The sequence below is a fragment of the Physella acuta genome, unplaced genomic scaffold, assembly GCF_028476545.2.
Source record: "Physella acuta isolate Inbredline_101_S28 unplaced genomic scaffold, ASM2847654v3 ptg000076l, whole genome shotgun sequence".
NCBI classification, from domain to species: domain Eukaryota; kingdom Metazoa; phylum Mollusca; class Gastropoda; family Physidae; genus Physella; species Physella acuta.
In genome coordinates this window covers 1,060,001-1,081,957 of record NW_026731596.1, presented here as the reverse complement: position 1 = coordinate 1,081,957, position 21,957 = coordinate 1,060,001, and the positions used below count along the sequence as shown (strand labels likewise).

The 21,957-nt window shown below is 38.7% G+C and overlaps 1 protein-coding gene across 1 annotated transcript in view; it reads right to left on the bottom strand.

The window, feature by feature from the left end:
• Positions 1–8,312: 8,312 nt before the first annotated feature.
• Positions 8,313–21,957, bottom strand: part of LOC131953941 (uncharacterized) — a 31,726-nt gene continuing 18,081 nt past the window's right edge. The window contains exons 3-6 of the mRNA XM_059317406.1: positions 21,327–21,356; positions 12,355–12,726; positions 11,910–11,973; positions 8,313–9,437 (exon numbers count right to left, since the gene is read on the bottom strand). Coding sequence (XP_059173389.1) covers positions 9,398–9,437; positions 11,910–11,973; positions 12,355–12,726; positions 21,327–21,356 — 506 coding nt within the window. The 3' untranslated portion in view covers positions 8,313–9,397. The remainder of the gene's footprint in view (positions 9,438–11,909; positions 11,974–12,354; positions 12,727–21,326; positions 21,357–21,957) is intronic.

Here is a 21,957-nt window from a genome sequence, read left to right as displayed (position 1 = left end):
TGCACGTGCTGCAGCAGTTGTTCACTCTCCAGGCGGTCATTTTGTAAAATATCAATAACCTAGATTAAAGTTGTTCTGACACTGTAGAACCAAGACTTACCTTACTAACCCACAATAAGCCACTGTATAACCAAGACTTACCTTACTAACCCACAATAAGCCACTGTATAACCAAGTCTTACCTTACTAACCCACAATAAGCCACTGTATAACCAAGTCTTACCTTACTAACCCACAACAAGCCACTGTATAACCAAGACTTACCTTACTAACCCACAACAAGCCACTGTATAACCAAGACTTACCTTACTAACCCACAATAAGCCACTGTACAACCAAGTCTTACCTTACTAACCCACAATAAGCCACTGTATAACCAAGTCTTACCTTACTAACCCACAATAAGCCACTGTATAACCAAGTCTTACCTTACTAACCCACAATAAGCCACTGTACAACCAAGTCTTACCTTACTAACCCACAATAAGCCACTGTGTAACCAAGTCTTACCTTACTAACCCACAATAAGCCACTGTCTAACTAAGACAACCACTAACCCAAGCAACCAATATCCAACCTAAGCAGCCACTAATCCAAGCAACATATGACAGCCACTGTCTAGCTTAGACAGCCACTGCCTAGCTTAGACAGCCACTGCCTAGCTTAGACAGCCCCTGCCTGACCAAGACAGCCACTGTCTAACTGAGACAGCCTTTGATGTAATGGGGCGCAAAAATGGGTGGAAAAGAGTTTAAAAGGTTATTTTAAGAATGATACACAATCAGTTAAGAAAATAAACTGTTACGTGACTTTACACACTAATGTAACTGTTTCAACATCAAATGTATGGCACCAAAATAAAAACTTTTACGGGATAGTGACTGTTAAAAGTGCCACCAGCCTTTTCAAATGAGGGAGTTGGGGAGGGGGCATGTTTTGCACAGGCTTGTATAACTATATAATATATAGGCGTAAATCAGATAGTTCGCCCCGAGCTCCTGAATGTATTGCCATTCTCTTGACATAAGGATATATTTTTGTTTGGCTGCTTACTTGAGTTCTGTATGTTTCTGTTTGTAGAGATGCTGCTTCTTGTTCAGTAAATGGTTTTGTGAGATCTTCTTCTTTTTCCTTCTTATATATATATATATATATATATATATATATATATATATATATATATATATATATATATATATATATATATATATATATATATATGTATATATATTTATACGCGATTTTCACATATTGAAACATTATTGTCAGTTATGATGATAACTACACTACTGACAATAAAACACGCATTACTAAAGCCTAGCGAGATGTTTTGAAAAAAAAATAATAACTGGGTACCGAAGGAAGGGACTGAATGCCGATTATTTAAAAAATAGTGTCTTAACCATTCTTTTGTATATCAGTTAATGCTAGAAAACAACCATCTCTTCCATCTACATACTGGATGCTTTGTATAGTTACTAGACCTACCGGGCCGTCTACCAATGAACGATAAATGGCATCCACTGGCCATATACTATATTTAATTATAGGTTTCCAGGAGACTTAGTAATTGAAACTGTTTCTGAATGAACTGAAGAAAGATGGCGCTGGATGTGCCGTGTATTAAGGGTGAGACCACACGAAGTTACAGCAATGGCGCTCGACTGTTCACCTGACAGGGGACTGTGAAGGTGGAGGGAGACTTAGATATGCTACGGTCAAAGCTCGAAGTGCGCATTGGCCGGCTCTCTTGGCCAAAGCCCGAAGAGCATGACACAGAGAGCGTATTTCGTACATTGGCCGGCCAATGCGCGCACTGGCCGGGACGTACTGGCCAAGTCTGAAGCGCTTAAACTTGGCAGCGTATTTCGTACATTGGCCGGCCAATGCGTGCACTGGCCGGGATGTCGTGGCCAATGTCCTATCTAGACTAAGTTGTGAGCGCGTTTTCATTATTCTGGGTGCGGTTTTATTGTGAGTAACGTATTGTTTGGCTCTTGTTTGTATAGCATTCTATATGCAATGCAATATGGACCAAAAGGGCCGTCAGACCAAGAGACAGACATACCAGATGGCTGCCAAAATATTTCTGAACTAAAGAACATGTGGCCTGAACGTACCAACCAAGATGTTCAAAACATGATGATGACATGGATGCAGACAAATGAATCAGCTCATTGGGCTGAGAGTCACAAATTCATTCAATTAATGAAAAAGCTTTCTCTTCATCAAGGAATCCAACAATCGCCATACGAAGGCTTGTTCGCATCCGTATACCAGATGTTGACAGAGGTCACGGTGATCCCCGAAGCGTTATTGCAGTTGTCATGAGCGTCGAGGGCGCTTTCTACAAGTTAGGAACGGAACATGGTGTTCTAAAACAACTGCATTCTCGTCGGTTGGCACTGAGGAAAAATCACTACGAACCATCGCATCTTCACAATCATTGACTGGGGGCCAAGGCTACACTCGCTGTAATTGCACAACCAAGTGCACAACAAATCGCTGCAAGTTTAAAAATAACAAGCTACTATGTAATTCTAAATGCCATAAAAGTTCAACTGGTTGTAACAAGTGATAATATTGATTGAGACTATAGTACAATAAAATAATTTGAATGTTTCTGTCATTTACTTTAATTAATAATCAATAAAGACTTAATTTCATGATATAAAAAAAACCAACGGGCGTCAACGGTAAAAGATGATAAATATAGACAAGTTACTATACTATTGTCATTCTGATAAAAATCATGCAAAAATACAATTTTTTCGGTACACCAAAAAACCCAAGTTGGCCGTCTTTGAATCAATAGTTTCTTCATGTGTTGCATTTCAATGTTTTAAGTGCAAAAAAAAATAATTCTTTTAAAATTCTGAATACATTAAGAAACTGCAGGAATTCACCTCCTAATTTTTATTTCTGTCTCACTTTAACACAAAGAAGGAGCAATAAGATTTCTTGTTTAATATTTGTGTATTCTTACAAGCTTGTATTGAACTTGCCTACTCTGTCTGTCTGTATGGATCAAAGCGGACGAGCCCTTGGGTAAGGTTATTCGCTAAGCCACCCACTTACTTATCATTTGGATCCGCCTATGTATGTCAAGCTTACATTAAAAAGATACCAATGGTAGTGCGACACGTATCATTTATCGACCGGCTAGCCAGGGGTCTCCAAACTTTTCAGTCCGACGGCCGCATTAACTATCAAATTTCAGTTCGGGGGCCAGTTTCTTCCAGAAATGTCTTTGATTTTTCTGGGCAAGGTTCCTCAGCCATCAGCAACAAACGATTTTTCCTTGGACAAAAAGATCTCCGCGGGCCGGATGAGAGGACTTCGAGGGCCGCATCCGGCCCGCGGGCCGTAGTTTGGAGACCCCTGGGCTAGACCTTTGTAATAATTGCTCATTTCGAAATTTTCTCGCTGTGGACTTTTAATTAATTACTCAGTAGTTTAATTAAAATGTGTGGATTAATTGTAGAAGGTTATATTTAATGTTATATCCTATATTACTTGTTACACAGAAGATATATTAGCTGTAATTTGCAATAAACGAAGTGGACGGCCATTATAGGTAGGTTCACTGGTGACGTAGTGGACGGCCATAATAGCCAGGTTCACTAGTGACGTAGTGGACGGCCATTATAGCCAGGTTCACTGGTGACGTAGTAGACGGCCGTCATTGCTAGTTCAAAAAGTGCCGTAATGGACGGTCTTTACAACTAGGTTCACTGTAGGATTAGTGGACGGCTGTTATAGCTATTCTATTAAGTGACCAAGTAGACGGCCGTTATATGTATTCTAACAAGTGCCATAATATATGACTGTTATACCTTTAGGTTATCAAGTAAATAAAGACTAAACCATCTAAGAATTCAGTGAAATATTAAACAAGTGATTTATGAATTTTGTAATAATTACTGTTGCTTGTAAATCTTTGAAAATAATGTTTGTTTTGTCAGATGCGCAACAGCAGTACAACGTCCATTTGTTGTAATAAAACATTATTTAATCAATTCCAGTGCAGTGTTATGATCACATTTTCATATTTTTCATAACTTAACTCTGGTTGGCTTATAGCTACATTGCTAATGAGCAAGTGAGCATTAAATATAAACTGTTATAAACCACTGTATTGTTGGTAAGAACGTTAAGTTAAGGTGTTCCCTTTGAATCCAGTGTGTGATATAACTGGCATTTATGTGTAATTAAAGCAATAGGATTTATAGTCTTACAGAGGCTGAGCATTACTTAAACAAAATTAGTTTCTTGTCTAATCCCTGTTTGATTAAATACAGACGCAAATATTTTCCTGGCGAATAAGTATTCATAGCTGATTCAACTGATTCACGAGCAAACACAAACACAGACAGATACCGCAATCTTGTACCTACACACTCAGACACATTTGTAATCAAACACAAATACAATTGAACACACATCCTCAGCCAGTGAGGAATTAAAGATGGGGGGGGGGGGGGGAGGCTAATAAAGCAGCAGTCTGGAGACCCAGTTCCAGTGGCGTAGCGAGGTCGGGTGTCACCCGGTTCGGCACCTGATGGTGTCACCCCCCATATATATATATATATATATATATATATATATATATATATATATATATATATATATATATATATATATATATATATATATATATATATATATATATATATATATATATATATATATATATATATATATGGTCATGGAAGTGGTTTGAACGTTTGCTTATCTTTGATAAGTTTCATTGTAGGAGAAAGAGGACTCGGCTTTCACAGTGGATTAAAAACAAAGGGAACAAGAATATTCAAAAACGTGGGGTGGTGTCTATAGAATAAAGATTATCCAACCGCAGCTACGGTAATCTTTTTACAAAACAATCATTAAGTCAAAAATGCAAGAACATTTTTTAAACTATAAATAAAATGATTATGGTCGGCTGCGGGCCCCTAAGTGGCGTGCCCCCCCCCCCCCCCCCCCGCATTGCGGGGTCTGGCGGAACTGTAGTTCCGCCCCTGCTAACAGGGTATCGATTTGATTACTGCAACGGTCGCTTTTGTCCGTTGGTTCTCACTGAATGCAGGGTAACGTAAACTCATACCCTATAGTCCAGTAAATGTCTCAATTGTGGGAAGCTAATAACTAAAATACTACGTCACTCACGTCAAATTAATGCATACTGACTGGTAGAATAATGCTTTATGAATAAAACGACTTCTCCATTTAACGATATTCCAAAAAGTCGACACTTGGGCTGTGGTAAGCCACGGGGCTGGCCACAACACGGCCGTGGGGCAGGGCCTGGTGCCCAAGCAGCTGTCAGCAATCCGTATACTGTCTGCCTCACCTATTCTCTTTGTTATCTGATGAGTGTTTTCATCCTGTTTAAGTTAATTTTTCTTAACAGTATAATATTTATGAGTTTTGAAAATGAAATAATATAATTCATATTTGTGCATTTAACTGGAGAGCCCCATCTTTATACGTTGTTACACACGTTGTTACACACGTTGTTACACACGTTGTTACACACGTTGTTACACACGTTGTTACACACGTTGTTACACACGTTGTTACACACGTTGTTACACACGTTGTTACACACGTTACACACGTTGTTACACACGTTACACATATTGTTACACACGTTGTTACACACGTTGTTACACACGTTGTTACACACATTGTTACACGCGTTGTTACACACGTTGTTACACACGTTGTTACACACGTTGTTACACACGTTGTTACACACGTTGTTACACACGTTACACACGTTGTTACACACGTTGTTACACACGTTGTTACACACGTTGTTACACACGTTGTTACACACGTTGTTACACACGTTGTTACACTCGTTATTACACACGTTATTACACACGTTGTTACACACGTTGTTACACACGTTGTTACACACGTTACACACGTTGTTACACACGTTACACACGTTGTTACACACGTTACACACGTTGTTACACACGTTGTTACACACGTTGTTACACACGTTACACACGTTGTTACACACGTTACACATATTGTTACACACGTTGTTACACACGTTGTTACACACGTTGTTACACACATTGTTACACACGTTGTTACACACGTTGTTACACACGTTGTTACACACGTTGTTACACACGTTGTTACACACGTTGTTACACACGTTGTTACGCACGTTACACACGTTGTTACACACGTTGTTACACACGTTGTTACACACGTTGTTACACACGTTGTTACACACGTTGTTACACACGTTGTTACACACGTTGTTACACACGTTACACACGTTGTTACACACGTTGTTACACACGTTGTTACACACGTTGTTACACACGTTGTTACACACGTTGTTACACACGTTGTTACGCACGTTACACACGTTGTTACACACGTTGTTACACACGTTGTTACACACGTTGTTACACACGTTGTTACACACGTTGTTACACACGTTGTTACACACGTTGTTACACACGTTGTTACACACGTTACACACGTTGTTACACACGTTGTTACACACGTTGTTACACACGTTGTTACACACGTTGTTACACACGTTGTTACACACGTTGTTACACTCGTTATTACACACGTTATTACACACGTTGTTACACACGTTGTTACACACGTTGTTACACACGTTACACACGTTGTTACACACGTTACACACGTTGTTACACACGTTACACATATTGTTACACACGTTGTTACACACGTTGTTACACACGTTGTTACACACGTTGTTACACACGTTGTTACACACGTTGTTACACACGTTGTTACACACGTTGCACACGTTGTTACACACGTTACACATATTGTTACACACGTTGTTACACACGTTGTTACACACGTTGTTACACACGTTACACATATTGTTACACACGTTGTTACACACGTTATTACACACGTTGTTACACACGTTGTTACACACGTTGTTACACACGTTGTTACACACGTTGTTACACACGTTGTTACACACGTTACACACGTTGTTACACACGTTACACATATTGTTACACACGTTGTTACACACGTTGTTACACACGTTGTTACACACGTTGTTACACACGTTACACACGTTGTTACACACGTTGTTACACACGTTGTTACACACGTTACACACGTTGTTACACACGTTGTTACACACGTTGTTACACACGTTACACACGTTACACACGTTGTTACACACGTTACACATATTGTTACACACGTTGTTACACACGTTGTTACACACGTTGTTACACTCGTTATTACACACGTTGTTACACACGTTGTTACACACGTTGTTACACACGTTACACACGTTACACACGTTGTTACACACGTTACACATATTGTTACACACGTTGTTACACACGTTATTACACACGTTGTTACACACGTTACACATATTGTTACACACGTTGTTACACACGTTACAAACTTTGTTACACACGTTGTTACACACGTTGTTACACACGTTGTTACACACGTTGTTACACACGTTGTTACACACGTTGTTACACACGTTACACATATTGTTACACACGTTGTTACACTCGTTGTTACACACGTTGTTACACACGTTGTTACACACGTTGTTACACACGTTGAATTGAGCGACGGCTTGTATTGTTAGAGTTTGTTGACTGTGAACTGGATCTTACAGACGGCCTGTTTTGTTTGTAATCGTGTAAATGTCATCTTCAGATAATCTTTTTGTGTCATTTGATAATTTTAAATTTCTAATTAGTCTATTAGGTTATGAAAATTTACCGTAATGATTAATAAATAATTTACCACAGTTTATAGAACTGTAAACAAAAGAGTGAGTTGTTATATCAGGAATTATTGAAGAAATTTAAAAATCGGTTTATTGAATCGGAAAATATTTAAAAGCTTCGAGAAATATAGTACAATCATAATTATGTCGCTACACCCGTTTTTAAATCTTCTGAAAGAGGATAGTATAAATATTTATTTTCAACTTATATCATTTTTAAAAATTCAATGAGCTTTTCTTTACAAATCTTTTCTTCTTCTTCGTTCTTAATTTTTAGTGTTGGAAGCGATCGAGCCTTATCTGCCAGAGGGTTCGAACTCGAGACTTTTCGGTTTAGCAATCGTGAGCTTTACCGACTCGACCACGCCATAAATCTATTAATAGTGGCACATTATTTAATTAAAGATAATTATTATATTTTCTTCCATTTAATGAATAAATACAGCTCAGTAAATATTTAATGTTAGTGGTTTTTGGTTTTGAAAAAATAACAAAAAAACGTGAAGTGCGATAGATTTATTTTTAATGAAATAGCGATATTTCCAACAATAAATGAAAGACGTCGACACGACTAAAAACCCAATTAATATTGAAATATAAGACAGAAAACCATCAAACAGGTAAAGAATTAACTGACAATCAACAACAATCAACAACTTTTCGAAAGATTGCAGGCATATCCAACTATTCAAGATGACCATTCATTTAAAGATATAAGAGTCAAACACCAACCATCAAGGGATGACATACACACACCAACCGTTTAAAACTCAACAACCAAAAACAAATCATTCAAGACAATATTATAAAAGACTAACCTTTCAAAACAAAATTATAATAGAGCAACCATTCAAAGAGGACAGTCAATCACACATAGAAATCATGTCAAATAAGAATAACATCACCGAGATAGAAATATTTAAAAACCTAGTGGTGGTTGCTGTACAGATGGAATTGTAGGTGTCATAATTAGCTGTCATTGTAGTATGTCATTGTAATTGGCATAACTTCCTGTCAATGCACAGACTCAATGTCATTATAGCTGTCACAGTAAGCCATTAATGTTCACATTTAATGACATTTTAATTTTATCAAATTTTTCCAAGATTTGCCCTCCCCCGCCCACCAAATTAGGCGGTAATGTCAATTTTTTTTTATTATCGAGTATCAATAACGCCATTATTTTTGTGTATTGTTTTCGGCATTTTTTCAATTCTATGTTTACTCTAGAATCAATAACGTAATTTTATTGTGTGTACTTTTCCTGCTTTAAAACTGTTCAAATTTTGCTTCGTTATAATAAATTGCTATTAGTTTCATGTGACCTCACAACAGTTCCCTGTGAAACTTTAAAATTTCCTTTTGTTTTCTCTACAGCGTTCTTGTGGGACAGACAGAATAGCGAAACTATTATTATAGATGGAAGTAGTTCAACTACGAAAAAAAGGAAGATATAGGTCAAAGCGGTTAGCAGAAGACGTTGACCTTCCATTTCCAATCGTCTGGCTGACGGTAAGGATGAAATGTTTAGGTTCACCCTCGGAAGTTCTAGGAACTGTAACTCCTGCTGGCATAAAGGGGGTTGAAGTTGGAGATGCTCACAAGCTGTCACTAAGTCAATCATTTCTCGAATTTTTTCAGCTCTTGGTTAATATTTTTACTGGTGGAGAAAGAAATCAATGTTAATATTTAAGAATATTTTGTGCTTGTGCTTGGCGGAGAAAGGGGTGCGAGGGGGTGGGGTAGTTGCAAGATGCTAAAAGACAATGTTGTGCAATGTTAGAACTCTGTCGTTAGGGGTGTTGCAATGATGTGGTGCTAGTGATATGATGTTGATGATGTGGTGATATGGTGTTGATGATGTGGTGCTAGTGATATGGTGTTGATGATGTGGTGATATGGTGTTGATGATGTGGTGCTAGTGATATGGTGTTTATGGTGTGGTGCTAGTGATATGGTGTTTATGATGTGGTGCTAGTGATATGGTGTTGATGATGTGGTGCTAGTGATATGGTGTTGATGATGTGCTAGTGATATGGTGTTTATGATGTGGTGCTAGTGATATGGTGTTGATGATGTGGTGCTAATGATATGGTGTTGATGATGTGGTGCTAGTGATATGGTGTTGATGATGTGGTGCTAGTGATATGGTGTTTAGGATGTGGTGCTAGTGATATGGTGTATGGTGTGGTGCTAGTGATATGGTGTTGATGATGTGGTGCTAGTGATATGGCGTTTATGATGTGGTGCTATTGATATGGTGTTGATGATGTGGTGCTAGTGATATGGTGTTGATGATGTGGTGCTGGTGATATGGTGTTGATTATGTGATGCTAGTGATATGGTGTTTATGATGTGGTGCTAATGATATGGTGTTGATGATGTGGTACTAGTGATATGGTGTTTATGATGTGGTGTTAATGATATGGTGTTGATGATGAGGTGCTAGTGATATGGTGTTTATGATGTGGTGCTAGTGATATGGTGTACGGTGTGGTGCTAGTGATATGGTGTTGATGATGTGGTGCTAGTGATATGGTGTTGATGATGTGGTGCTAGTGATATGGTGTTTATGATGTGGTGCTAGTGATATGGTGTATGGTGTGGTGCTAGTGATATGGTGTTTATGATGTGGTGCTAATGATATGGTGTTGATGATGTGGTGCTAGTGATATGGTGTTGATGATGTGGTGCTAGTGATATGGTGTTTAGGATGTGGTGCTAGTGATATGGTGTATGGTGTGGTGCTAGTGATACGGTGTTGATGATGTAGTGCTAGTGATATGGCGTTTATGATGTGGTGCTATTGATATGGTGTTGATGATGTGGTGCTAGTGATATGGTGTTTATGGTGTGGTGCTATTGATATGGTGTATGATGTGGTGCTAATGATATGGTGTTGATGATGTGGTGCTAGTGATATGGTGTTGATGATGTGGTGTTAGTGATATGGTGTTGATGATGTGGTGCTAGTGATATGGTGTTTATGATGTGGTGCTAATGATATGGTGTTTATGATGTGGTGCTAATGATATGGTGTTGATGATATGGTGCTAGCGATATGGTGTTTATGATGTGGTGCCAGTGATATGGTGTTGATGATGTGGTGCTAGTGATATGGTGTTGATGATGTGGTGCTAGTGATATGGTGTTGATGATGTGGTGCTAGTGATATGGTGTTGATGATGTGGTGATATGGTGTTTATGATGTGGTGCTAGTGATATAATGTATGGTGTGGTGCTAGTGATATGGTGTTGATGTTGTGGTGCTAGTGATATGGTGTGTATGGTGTGGTGCTAGTGATATGGTGTATGGTGTGGTGCTAGTGATATGGTGTATGGTGTGGTGCTAGTGATATGGTGTTGATGATGTGGTGCTAGTGATATGGTGTTTATGATGTGATGCTAGTGATATGGTGTTGATGATGTGGTGCCAGTGATATGGTGTTTATTATGTGATGCTAGTGATGTGGTGCTAGTGATGTGGTGTTTATGATGTGGTGCTAATGATGTTTTAAACAGGTCACGTAAGGCCTGGAGAAGTGTCGGTGTATTTTAAGGTCAGACAAGCTTCCCATATTGACTTATGACAAGCTTCCCACATTGACTTATGACAAGCTTCCCACATTGACTTATGACAAGCTTCCCACATTGACTTATGACAAGCTTCCCACATTGACTTATGACAAGCTTCCCACATTGACTTATGACAAGCTTCCCACATTGACTTACCATAAAGGTCAGACAAACTTCCCACATTGACTTTAGACAAGCTTCCCACATTGACTTATCATAAAGGTCAGACAAACTTCCCACATTGACTTAAGACAAGCTTCCCACATGAAGGGCTCAGTGGAAAAAGTACTTAAGTTACATTTTGCCAAAAATGAGTTAAGACCGGTATATCATTTGATTACCTACCCTTAACCATCCCTGCAAATTTGAGCCATGGAAAAAGTACCGAAGTAGCTTAATTTAAATACTCTGCATCAGCTGTTTTGGTATTTCAATAACAATTTAAAAACTTTGCACTCATTTTTCTCAAAACTCTCAAAATACACTTAAGTACTTTTTCCACTGAGCCCTTCACATTGACTTATAAAGGTCAGATAAGCTTCCCACATTGACTTACCATAAATCACAAACATACGGCAAGGGTGGGGAAAGGTTGGCGCCGCCAATGCCAGGCGGAAGTGCTGAAAAGGATCAATATAAAAACAATTAGAAAAAAAACGATGTTTAACGTTATATTCTATTTAGCCATCAAGTGTTAATAAATTTGATTTGAAATTGATTATTAACTTAAATTCTCTAGAATAATTATCTGTGTGACATTAGCACATGTTTTCACTTGCTAAATTACGATTTTAGTAGCTCATTTGTGCATAAATGTAGTCTACGTGTCTGTATGTGTGTTTGCGTGCGTGTGTCCTTCAATCTTGTCCGTACCTCAGCATGTTTTAATGCCTGCATTTATGCGCGTATTTATTTATTGTTGTATGTCTGTATATTACATATTGAAATTGACATTGCTACTTCTAACGTACATAGCAATTTATTAAGTATTTAAAATGTACCTTTCGGAAGTTCCTTGTTTATGACGGAAAGCTGAGTAGCATAAGACTTCACCATATCTAACTCTGTCCGCAGCTGCGAGATATACGTCCGTATCCCTGGTGCTTTCTCCGGTTTGATTATGCTGGGCAGCAATTTAAGATAGCGCTGAGCAGTTCTAGACAAGTCATTCCATTTTAGAATTAACTTTTTCGTGTCTTGGAATGCGAACGATTCGTCATTTAGAGGAAGGATCTGTGGGATTCTTTTGAATGCGTCTATCATTTTTTGTCGGTCGAAAGGTAAATCTCGCCGGTACGTATTGTCCAGCGCGTTAATAAATAGAGTTAAGTGTTGGTGGAATGTCATGTATCCTTTCTCGAAGTTGTTGAGGGCTGAAAGCAAATAGCGAACAAATGATATTAGCAAACGCTATAGTAATTTCGTGAAAAAAATTCAAGCTTTTATATAACACAACACATGATAAAATTTTTCAACATTTCTAGCTTAAGGAGACGTTTTACTGATGCATTTTAAAAACGTTTTTAATGTGTTTGTTTTCTTTTAATTTAAATTGAATTTAAATTTGTTCAATAAAATATGTTTTGAATTGAAACTAAATTGCTTAATTACAAATCTATAAATATAGTTATCTGTATATATAATTCTCTTCATGGGCAAGACGACGCAAGCTGACTATCTAAACATCCTCCCGCCCCCTCTCTCGCTCTCCAGGCATGCGCAACAGACCATTTCGCTACCCCCCCCCCCCCCACCAGTCTGGTGAGCTGTGGTTCACCCCGAATGTTTACAATCGTACAGCCGGGTCGAATCTGTGACGGCTATTTGGGGCAGATAATTTGAAACTAAGGGGAGCAGGGAGGGGGGTGTAAGTGTAGTGTCGAATTTACAAATTATGAATTACTAAAAAGTAGAAATTAAAACAACTAGCGGCGTATGCTAAGCAGCGGGTCGACTCGTTAGAAATATTTGGATGCTTCCACACTAAGTCTTGAGTGTGTTGAGCTCAACTGATACATAGACAAATAAAACATACACACAATCGAGACTGAACATCAGTTCACCTATTTCACATAGTTGTCTATCAGGTTGTTAAGGCATGCCTCACCCATCCCCACCCTCCCCCTCCCCACCCACCCCCTCCCCACCCACCCCCCTCCCCACCCACCCCGCTGGGTATGCGGTGAACACCCACCCAAATGACATTCATTTTTTCCTAGAATTTATGACAAAACAAATGGATGATAAAAGAGAGATAACCGTGTTTTTTTACCCAGTACTTTATCCCGTCTTACGTTATACAGAGTTATAGGCCCTAGACTGGCTACACAGCTAATGAAATATGGAGCGGGCTGTTTGTTCTCATCAACACAGAACTTGATTAGCCGGGAACAGGCCATCCGTCATTGATGGCCAATGGCGATCGACAAACGGACAGCAGAAAAATACCAGTAATAAGTTAGCCTAGTGGTACATGTTTTATGTGTAGTGGTAGATGTTTTATATGTAGTGGTAGATGTTTTATGTGTAGTGGTAGCTGTTTTATGTGTAGTGGTAGATGTTTTAAGTGTAGTGGTAGATGTTTTATGTGTTGTGGTAGATGTTTTATGTGTAGTGGTAGATGTTTTGTGTGTAGTGGTAGATGTTTTGTGTGAAGTGGTAGATGTTTTATGTGTAGTGGTAGATGTTTTATGCGTAGTGGTAGTTTTATGTGTAGTGGTAGATGTTATGTGTAGTGGTAGATGTTTTATGTGTAGTGGTAGATGTTTTATATGTAGTGGTAGATGTTTTATGCGTAGTGGTAGTTTTATGTGTAGTGGTAGATGTTTTATGTGTAGTGGTAGATGTTTTGTGTGAAGTGGTAGATGTTTTATGTGTAGTGGTAGATGTTTTATGCGTAGTGGTAGTTTTATGTGTAGTGGTAGATGTTATGTGTAGTGGTAGATGTTTTATGTGTAGTGGTAGATGTTTTATATGTAGTGGTAGATGTTTTATGCGTAGTGGTAGTTTTATGTGTAGTGGTAGATGTTTTATGTGTAGTGGTAGATGTTTTATGTGTAGTGGTAGATGTTTTATGTGTAGTGGTAGATGTTTTATGTGTAGTGGTAGATGTTTTATGTGTAGTGGTAGATGTTTTATGTGTAGTGGTAGATGTTTTATGCGTAGTGGTAGTTGTTTTATGTGTAGTGGTAGATGTTTTATGTGTAGTGGTAGATGTTTTAAGTGTAGTGGTAGATGTTTTAAGTGTAGTGGTAGATGTTTTATGTGTAGTGTGTGTAGTGGTAGATGTTTTATGTGTAGTGGTAGATGTTTTACGTGTAGTGGTAGTTTTATGTGTAGTGTGTGTAGTGGTAGATGTTTTATGTGTAGTGGTAGATGTTTTACGTGTAGTGGTAGATGTTTTACGTGTAGCGGTAGATGTTTTATGTGTAGTGGTAGATGTTTTATATGTAGTGGTAGATGTTTTATGTGTAGTGGTAGATGTTTTATGTGTAGTGGTAGATGTTTTATGTGTAGTGGTAGATGTTTTATGCGTAGTGGTAGATGTTTCATGTGTAGTGGTAGATGTTTTATGTGTAGTGGTAGATGTTTTATGTGTAGTGATAGATGTTTTATGTGTAGTGGTAGATGTTTTATGTGTAGTGGTAGATGTTTTACGTGTAGTGGTAGATGTTTTACGTGTAGTTGTAGATGTTTTATATGTAGTGTTAGTGATAGCTGTTTTATGTGCAGTGATAGATGTTTATGTGTAGTGGTAGATGTTTTATGTGTAGTGGTAGATGTTTTTTGTGTAGTGGTAGATGTTTTATGTGTAGTGGTAGATGTTTTATGTGTAGTGGTAGATGTTTTATGTGTAGTGGTAGATGTTTTATGTGTAGTGATAGATGTTTTATGTGTAGTGGTAGATGTTTTATGTGTAGTGGTAGATGTTTTACGTGTAGTGTTAGATGTTTTACGTGTAGTGGTAGATGTTTTATATGTAGTGGTAGATGTTTTATGTGTAGTGGTAGATGTTTTATATGTAGTGGTAGATGTTTTATGCGTAGTGGTAGTTTTATGTGTAGTGGTAGATGTTTTATGTGTAGTGGTAGATGTTTTATGTGTAGTGGTAGATGTTTTATGTGTAGTGGTAGATGTTTTATGTGTAGTGGTAGATGTTTTATGTGTAGTGGTAGATGTTTTATGTGTAGTGGTAGATGTTTTATGCGTAGTGGTAGTTGTTTTATGTGTAGTGGTAGATGTTTTATGTGTAGTGGTAGATGTTTTAAGTGTAGTGGTAGATGTTTTAAGTGTAGTGGTAGATGTTTTATGTGTAGTGTGTGTAGTGGTAGATGTTTTATGTGTAGTGGTAGATGTTTTACGTGTAGTGGTAGTTTTATGTGTAGTGTGTGTAGTGGTAGATGTTTTATGTGTAGTGGTAGATGTTTTACGTGTAGTGGTATTTTTATGTGTAGTGGTAGATGTTTTATGTGTAGTGGTAGATGTTTTATGTGTAGTGGTAGATGTTTTACGTGTAGTGGTAGATGTTTTACGTGTAGTGTTAGATGTTTTACGTGTAGTGGTAGATGTTTTATGTGTAGTGGTAGATGTTTTATGTGTAGTGGTAGATGTTTTATGCGTAGTGGTAGATGTTTTATGTGTAGTGGTAGATGTTTTACGTGTAGCGGTAGATGTTTTATGTGTAGTGGTAGATGTTTTATATGTAGTGGTAGATGTTTTATATGTAGTGGTAGATGTTTTATGTGTAGTGGTAGATGTTTTATGTGTAGTGGTAGATGTTTTATGTGTAGTGGTAGATGTTTTATGCGTAGTGGTAGATGTTTCATGTGTAGTGGTAGATGTTTTATGTGTAGTGGTAGATGTTTTATGTGTAGTGATAGATGTTTTATGTGTAGTGGTAGATGTTTTATGTGTAGTGGTAGATGTTTTACGTGTAGTGGTAGATGTTTTACGTGTAGTGGTAGATGTTTTATATGTAGTGTTAGTGATAGCTGTTTTATGTGCAGTGATAGATGTTTATGTGTAGTGGTAGATGTTTTATGTGTAGTGGTAGATGTTTTATGTGTAGTGGTAGATGTTTTATGTGTAGTGGTAGATGTTGTATGTGTAGTGGTAGATGTTTTACGTGTAGTGTTAGATCTTTTACGTGTAGTGGTAGATGTTTTATGTGTAGTGGTAGATGTTTTATGTGTAGTGGTAGATGTTTTATATGTAGTGGTAGATGTTTTATGCGTAGTGGTAGTTTTATGTGTAGTGGTAGATGTTTTATGTGTAGTGGTAGATGTTTTATGTGTAGTGGTAGATGTTTTATGTGTAGTGGTAGATGTTTTATGTGTAGTGGTAGATGTTTTATGTGTAGTGGTAGATGTTTTATGTGTAGTGGTAGATGTTTTATGCGTAGTGGTAGTTGTTTTATGTGTAGTGGTAGATGTTTTATGTGTAGTGGTAGATGTTTTAAGTGTAGTGGTAGATGTTTTAAGTGTAGTGGTAGATGTTTTATGTGTAGTGTGTGTAGTGGTAGATGTTTTATGTGTAGTGGTAGATGTTTTACGTGTAGTGGTAGTTTTATGTGTAGTGTGTGTAGTGGTAGATGTTTTATGTGTAGTGGTAGATGTTTTACGTGTAGTGGTAGTTTTATGTGTAGTGGTAGATGTTTTATGTGTAGTGGTAGATGTTTTATGTGTAGTGGTAGATGTTTTACGTGGAGTGTTAGATGTTTTACGTGTAGTGGTAGATGTTTTACGTGTAGCGGTAGATGTTTTATGTGTAGTGGTAGATGTTTTATATGTAGTGGTAGATGTTTTATATGTAGTGGTAGATGTTTTATGTGTAGTGGTAGATGTTTTATGTGTAGTGGTAGATGTTTTATGTGTAGTGGTAGATGTTTTATGCGTAGTGGTAGATGTTTCATGTGTAGTGGTAGATGTTTTATGTGTAGTGGTAGATGTTTTATGTGTAGTGATAGATGTTTTATGTGTAGTGGTAGATGTTTTATGTGTAGTGGTAGATGTTTTACGTGTAGTGGTAGATGTTTTACGTGTAGTGGTAGATGTTTTATATGTAGTGTTAGTGATAGCTGTTTTATGTGCAGTGATAGATGTTTATGTGTAGTGGTAGATGTTTTATGTGTAGTGGTAGATGTTTTATGTGTAGTGGTAGATGTTTTATGTGTAGTGGTAGATGTTTTATGTGTAGTGGTAGATGTTTTATGTGTAGTGGTAGATGTTTTATGTGTAGTGATAGATGTTTTATGTGTAGTGGTAGATGTTTTATGTGTAGTGGTAGATGTTTTACGTGTAGTGTTAGATCTTTTACGTGTAGTGGTAGATGTTTTATGTGTAGTGGTAGATGTTTTATGTGTAGTGTTAGATCTTTTACGTGTAGTGGTAGATGTTTTACGCGTAGTGGTAGATGTTTTACGTGTAGCGGTAGATGTTTTATGTATAGTGGTAGATGTTTTATATGTAGTGGTAGATGTTCTACGTATACGAGAAAGTAAAAAACTCTGGCCACAACATATTTTCCTAATGTCATTTGCAGCCAACAACGGCTTTCTTTTGTATGCTTTCTTCTATATGCCAGATTTGCTAGATACATTTATCCTGGATAAAGTCCGTAAAAATCAATGTACACAATGTTGTTTTAAAGGATTCCACCAAGCCTTTCAAGGCAAAGATTTAATCAAGCCAGTTCAGTAAAAATATCGGAGTAGTTTGGTGCTTTGAAAACTGGCACAAATTTTAAAGGAAGTGTACACGTCAAACTGCAGTTCGTACACGTCAAAGTGCAGCACGTCAAAGTGCAGCAAAGTGCAACTCGTATGCGTCAAAGTGCAGCACATCAAAGTGCAACTCGCATACGTCAAAGCGCAGCACGTCAAAGTGCAACTCGTATACGTCAAAGCGCAGCACGTCAAAGTGCAACTCGTATACGTCAAAGCGCAGCACGTCAAACGTCAAAGTGCAACTCGTACACGTCAAAGTGCAGCTCGTACACGTCAAAGTGCAGCTCGTACACGTCAAAGTGCAGCTCGTACATGGCAAAGTGCAGCACGTCAAAGTGCAGCACGTCAAACGTCAAAATGCAGCTCTGTAGTTGTTTCAAACATCTCACTAGAGCTAGACTGTCCGATGCTGTTTGGTGTACTGTACTTTAAGGCTGTTGTTACTACAAGTACGTTGGTGTTGATTCCGTAGGTATTTAAAAACGTTAAAGTGTAGGCGTATGTGTGGGGTGTGTGTGAGAGGTGGGTGTGTACAATTCATGCAGGGGCGGGGCGGGGGTTGCGGACCGCACCGGGTGATATCGTGTAGGAGAGTGACACCAAGACAAAGAAAATTGCAAAATATATAGAAGAAACATGCTTTTCATCTATAAAAACTTTGCTTTTTTCCCACTTTAAATGATGTTGTATAAAAGTAATGTATGCACAAATTCACAACATTTGGTAAAATGGTAGTGGGTAACGTGACACCAATAACAACTATATATAAATTTTTCCTTTGGTTTAAGGGGGGGGGGTGGAAACCATTAGGTGCTGCACCGGGTGACATCTGACATAGCGACGCCACTGAATACATGTGATGAATTCATTTGATGTATTCAAGATGAAGTTAAAGTGTTAGGTAGTCGTAAGGTGAATTTGTTGTGAGGGTATATGCGGTGTTATGTATGCGGTTATGTATGTGGTATATGCGGTGTTATGTATGCGGCATGCGGTTATGTATGTGGTCTGTGAGGGGTCGCCTACGTCACATGTGACGTCAGTCAGCAAGATGAAGTGAAAGTGTGAGGGAAATGAGGGATGTATGTGTTGGGATAATTGTGGGGGTACCAATGGAATTATGTGCGGTGCTAAGTGTGGGGACATGTGGGATCATGAGTGGCGTATTTGTGGGTGTGGCCAACATTACACGATGTGTAAACTAGCAAGACAAAGTGTGGGAGGTTTATTTATGTGGGATGTGCGGTATGTATGTGTGGGGGCGGCCCACGCTACACAAGATGGAAGCCAGCTATGTGTATTCTAGCAAGATGCAATCAACTCTAAAAGCCTCTATGTGTAAACTGAAGCAACGACGCTCATTCGAATCGACCGGAGCGGGGTGTAGTTTATATACGACAACCCACCGACCGGCCTGACCCCGGGGCAGGCACTCTTTGGGGAAACTTTATCGACAAGTTCGGCTCCGGGAGGGACTGGCAATTATGCTAAAAATAGATTGAGTTGGGGGAGGGGGAACTTCCAGAAAGTTTGGTTAGTTTCGTGCGTCAGTGGGCAAGTGTGTTGTGGGCAAGTGTGTAGTGGTTAGATGTATGTTGGACACGTGTGTAGTGGTCAGCTGTATAGTGGGCAAGTGTGTAGTGGTCAGCTGTATAGTGGGCAAGTGTGTAGTGGTCAACTGTATGTTGGGCAAGTGTGTAGTGGTCAGCTGTATAGTGGGCAAGTGTGTAGTGGTCAGCTGTATAGTGGGCAAGTGTGTAGTGGTCAACTGTATGTTGGGCAAGTGTGTAGTGGTCAACTGTATGTTGGGCAAGTGTGTAGTGGTCAGCTGTATGTTGGGCAAGTGTGTAGTGGTCGAATGTATAGTGGGCAAGTGTGTAGTGGTCAGGTGTATAGAGAAAGTGTGTAGTGGTCAGGTGTATGTTGGGCAAGTGTGTAGTGGTCAACTGTATGTTGGGCAAGTGTGTAGTGGTCAGCTGTATGTTGGGCAAGTGTGTAGTGGTCAACTGTATAGTGGGCAAGTGTATGTTGGGCAAGTGTGTAGTGGTCAGCTGTATGTTGGGCAAGTGTGTAGTGGTCAGCTGTATGTTGGTCAAGTGTGTAGTGGTCAGCTGTATGTTGGGCAAGTGTGTAGTGGTCAGCTGTATAGTGGGCAAGTGTGTAGTGATCAGCTGTATGTTGGGCAAGTGTGTAGTGGTCAGCTGTATAGTGGGCAAGTGTGTAGTGGTCAGCTGTATGTTGGCAAGTGTGTAGTGGTCAGCTGTATAGTGGGCAAGTGTGTAGTGGTCAGCTGTATGTTGGGCAAGTGTGTAGTGGTCAGCTGTATGTTGGGCAAGTGTGTAGTGGTCAACTGTATAGTGGGCAAGTGTGTAGTGGTCAGCTGTATAGTGGGCAAGTGTGTAGTGGTCAGCTGTATAATGGGCAAGTGTGTAGTGGTCAGCTGTATATTGGACAAGTGTGTAGTGGTCAGCTGTATATTGGACAAGTGTGTAGTGGTCAGCTGTATATTGGGCAAGTGTGTAGTGGTCAGCTGTATGTTGGGGCAAGTGTGTAGTGGTCAACTGTATAGTGGGCAGGTGTGTAGTGGTCAGCTGTATAGTGGGCAAGTGTGTAGTGGTCAGCTGTATATTGGGCAAGTGTGTAGCGGTCAACTGTATAGTGGGCAAGTGTGTAGTGGTCAGCTGTATATTGGGCAAGTGTGTAGTGGTCAACTGTATAGTGGGCAAGTGTGTAGTGGTCAGCTGTATAGTGGGAAAGTGTGTAGTGGTCAGCTGTATAGTAAGCAAGTGTGTAGTGGTCAGCTGTATAGTGGGCAAGTGTGTAGTGGTCAGCTGTATGTTGGGCAAGTGTGTAGTGGTCAGCTGTATAGTGGGCAAGTGTGTAGTGGTCAGCTGTATAGTGGGCAAGTGTGTAGTGGTCAACTGTATAGTGGGCAAGTGTGTAGTGGTCAGCTGTATAGTGGGCAAGTGTGTAGTGGTCAACTGTATAGTGGGCAAGTGTGTAGTGGTCAACTGTATAGTGGGCAAGTGTGTAGTGGTCAGCTGTATAGTGGGCAAGTGTGTAGTGGTCAACTGTATAGTGGGCAAGTTTGTAGTGGTCAGCTGTATAGTGGGCAAGTGTGTAGTGGTCAGTTGTATGTTGGCAAGTGTGTAGTGGTCAGTTGTATGTTGGCAAGTGTGTAGTGGTCAACTGTATAGTGGGCAAGGTGTTGTAGCTAGGTGTATGTTGGACAAGTTTAATTTCACCTACCTTCATCAAGCCGTCTTTGGAGACCACTTCCTACAATTAAAAGAGCATGAAATTAATGAACCCAGAATTTTAATTTGTAACCTCAAAACATACTAAGAACCAACACACAACAAATATATGCATTTTTTTCTCAATAAAATAGATTTACATTTCACAAAAACTTTAATTTTTATCCAGATTTTGTGAGAGTTTATGTTCCAAATGTGTTATTTGTACACTAATTTATTCGAACGTGAGTTATATATGACGTCAACATGCAACAAAAAATTCATAAAAAACGTTTTAATAACAAGCTTTTATGTAATGATGCACTAAAAAGTAGAAAATAAATTATAGACTACTATTTAAATAACTATAAAGAAAAGCGTGGGTCACTTTAGTATCTATTGGATACCTTTACTAATGTTAAGGAAGACACCCACGCTTTTCTTTATAGTTATTTAAATAGTAGTCTATAATTTATTTTCTACTTTTTAGTGCATCATTACATAAAAGCTTGTTATTAAAACGTTTTTTATGAATTTTTTTTTCAGTACTTTACATGTTTTATCTACAATAGAGTTACATGACTAAAAACCAATGCGCGCCTACTGAATATCACGTTCAGTAGGCGCGCAATGGTTTTTGAACG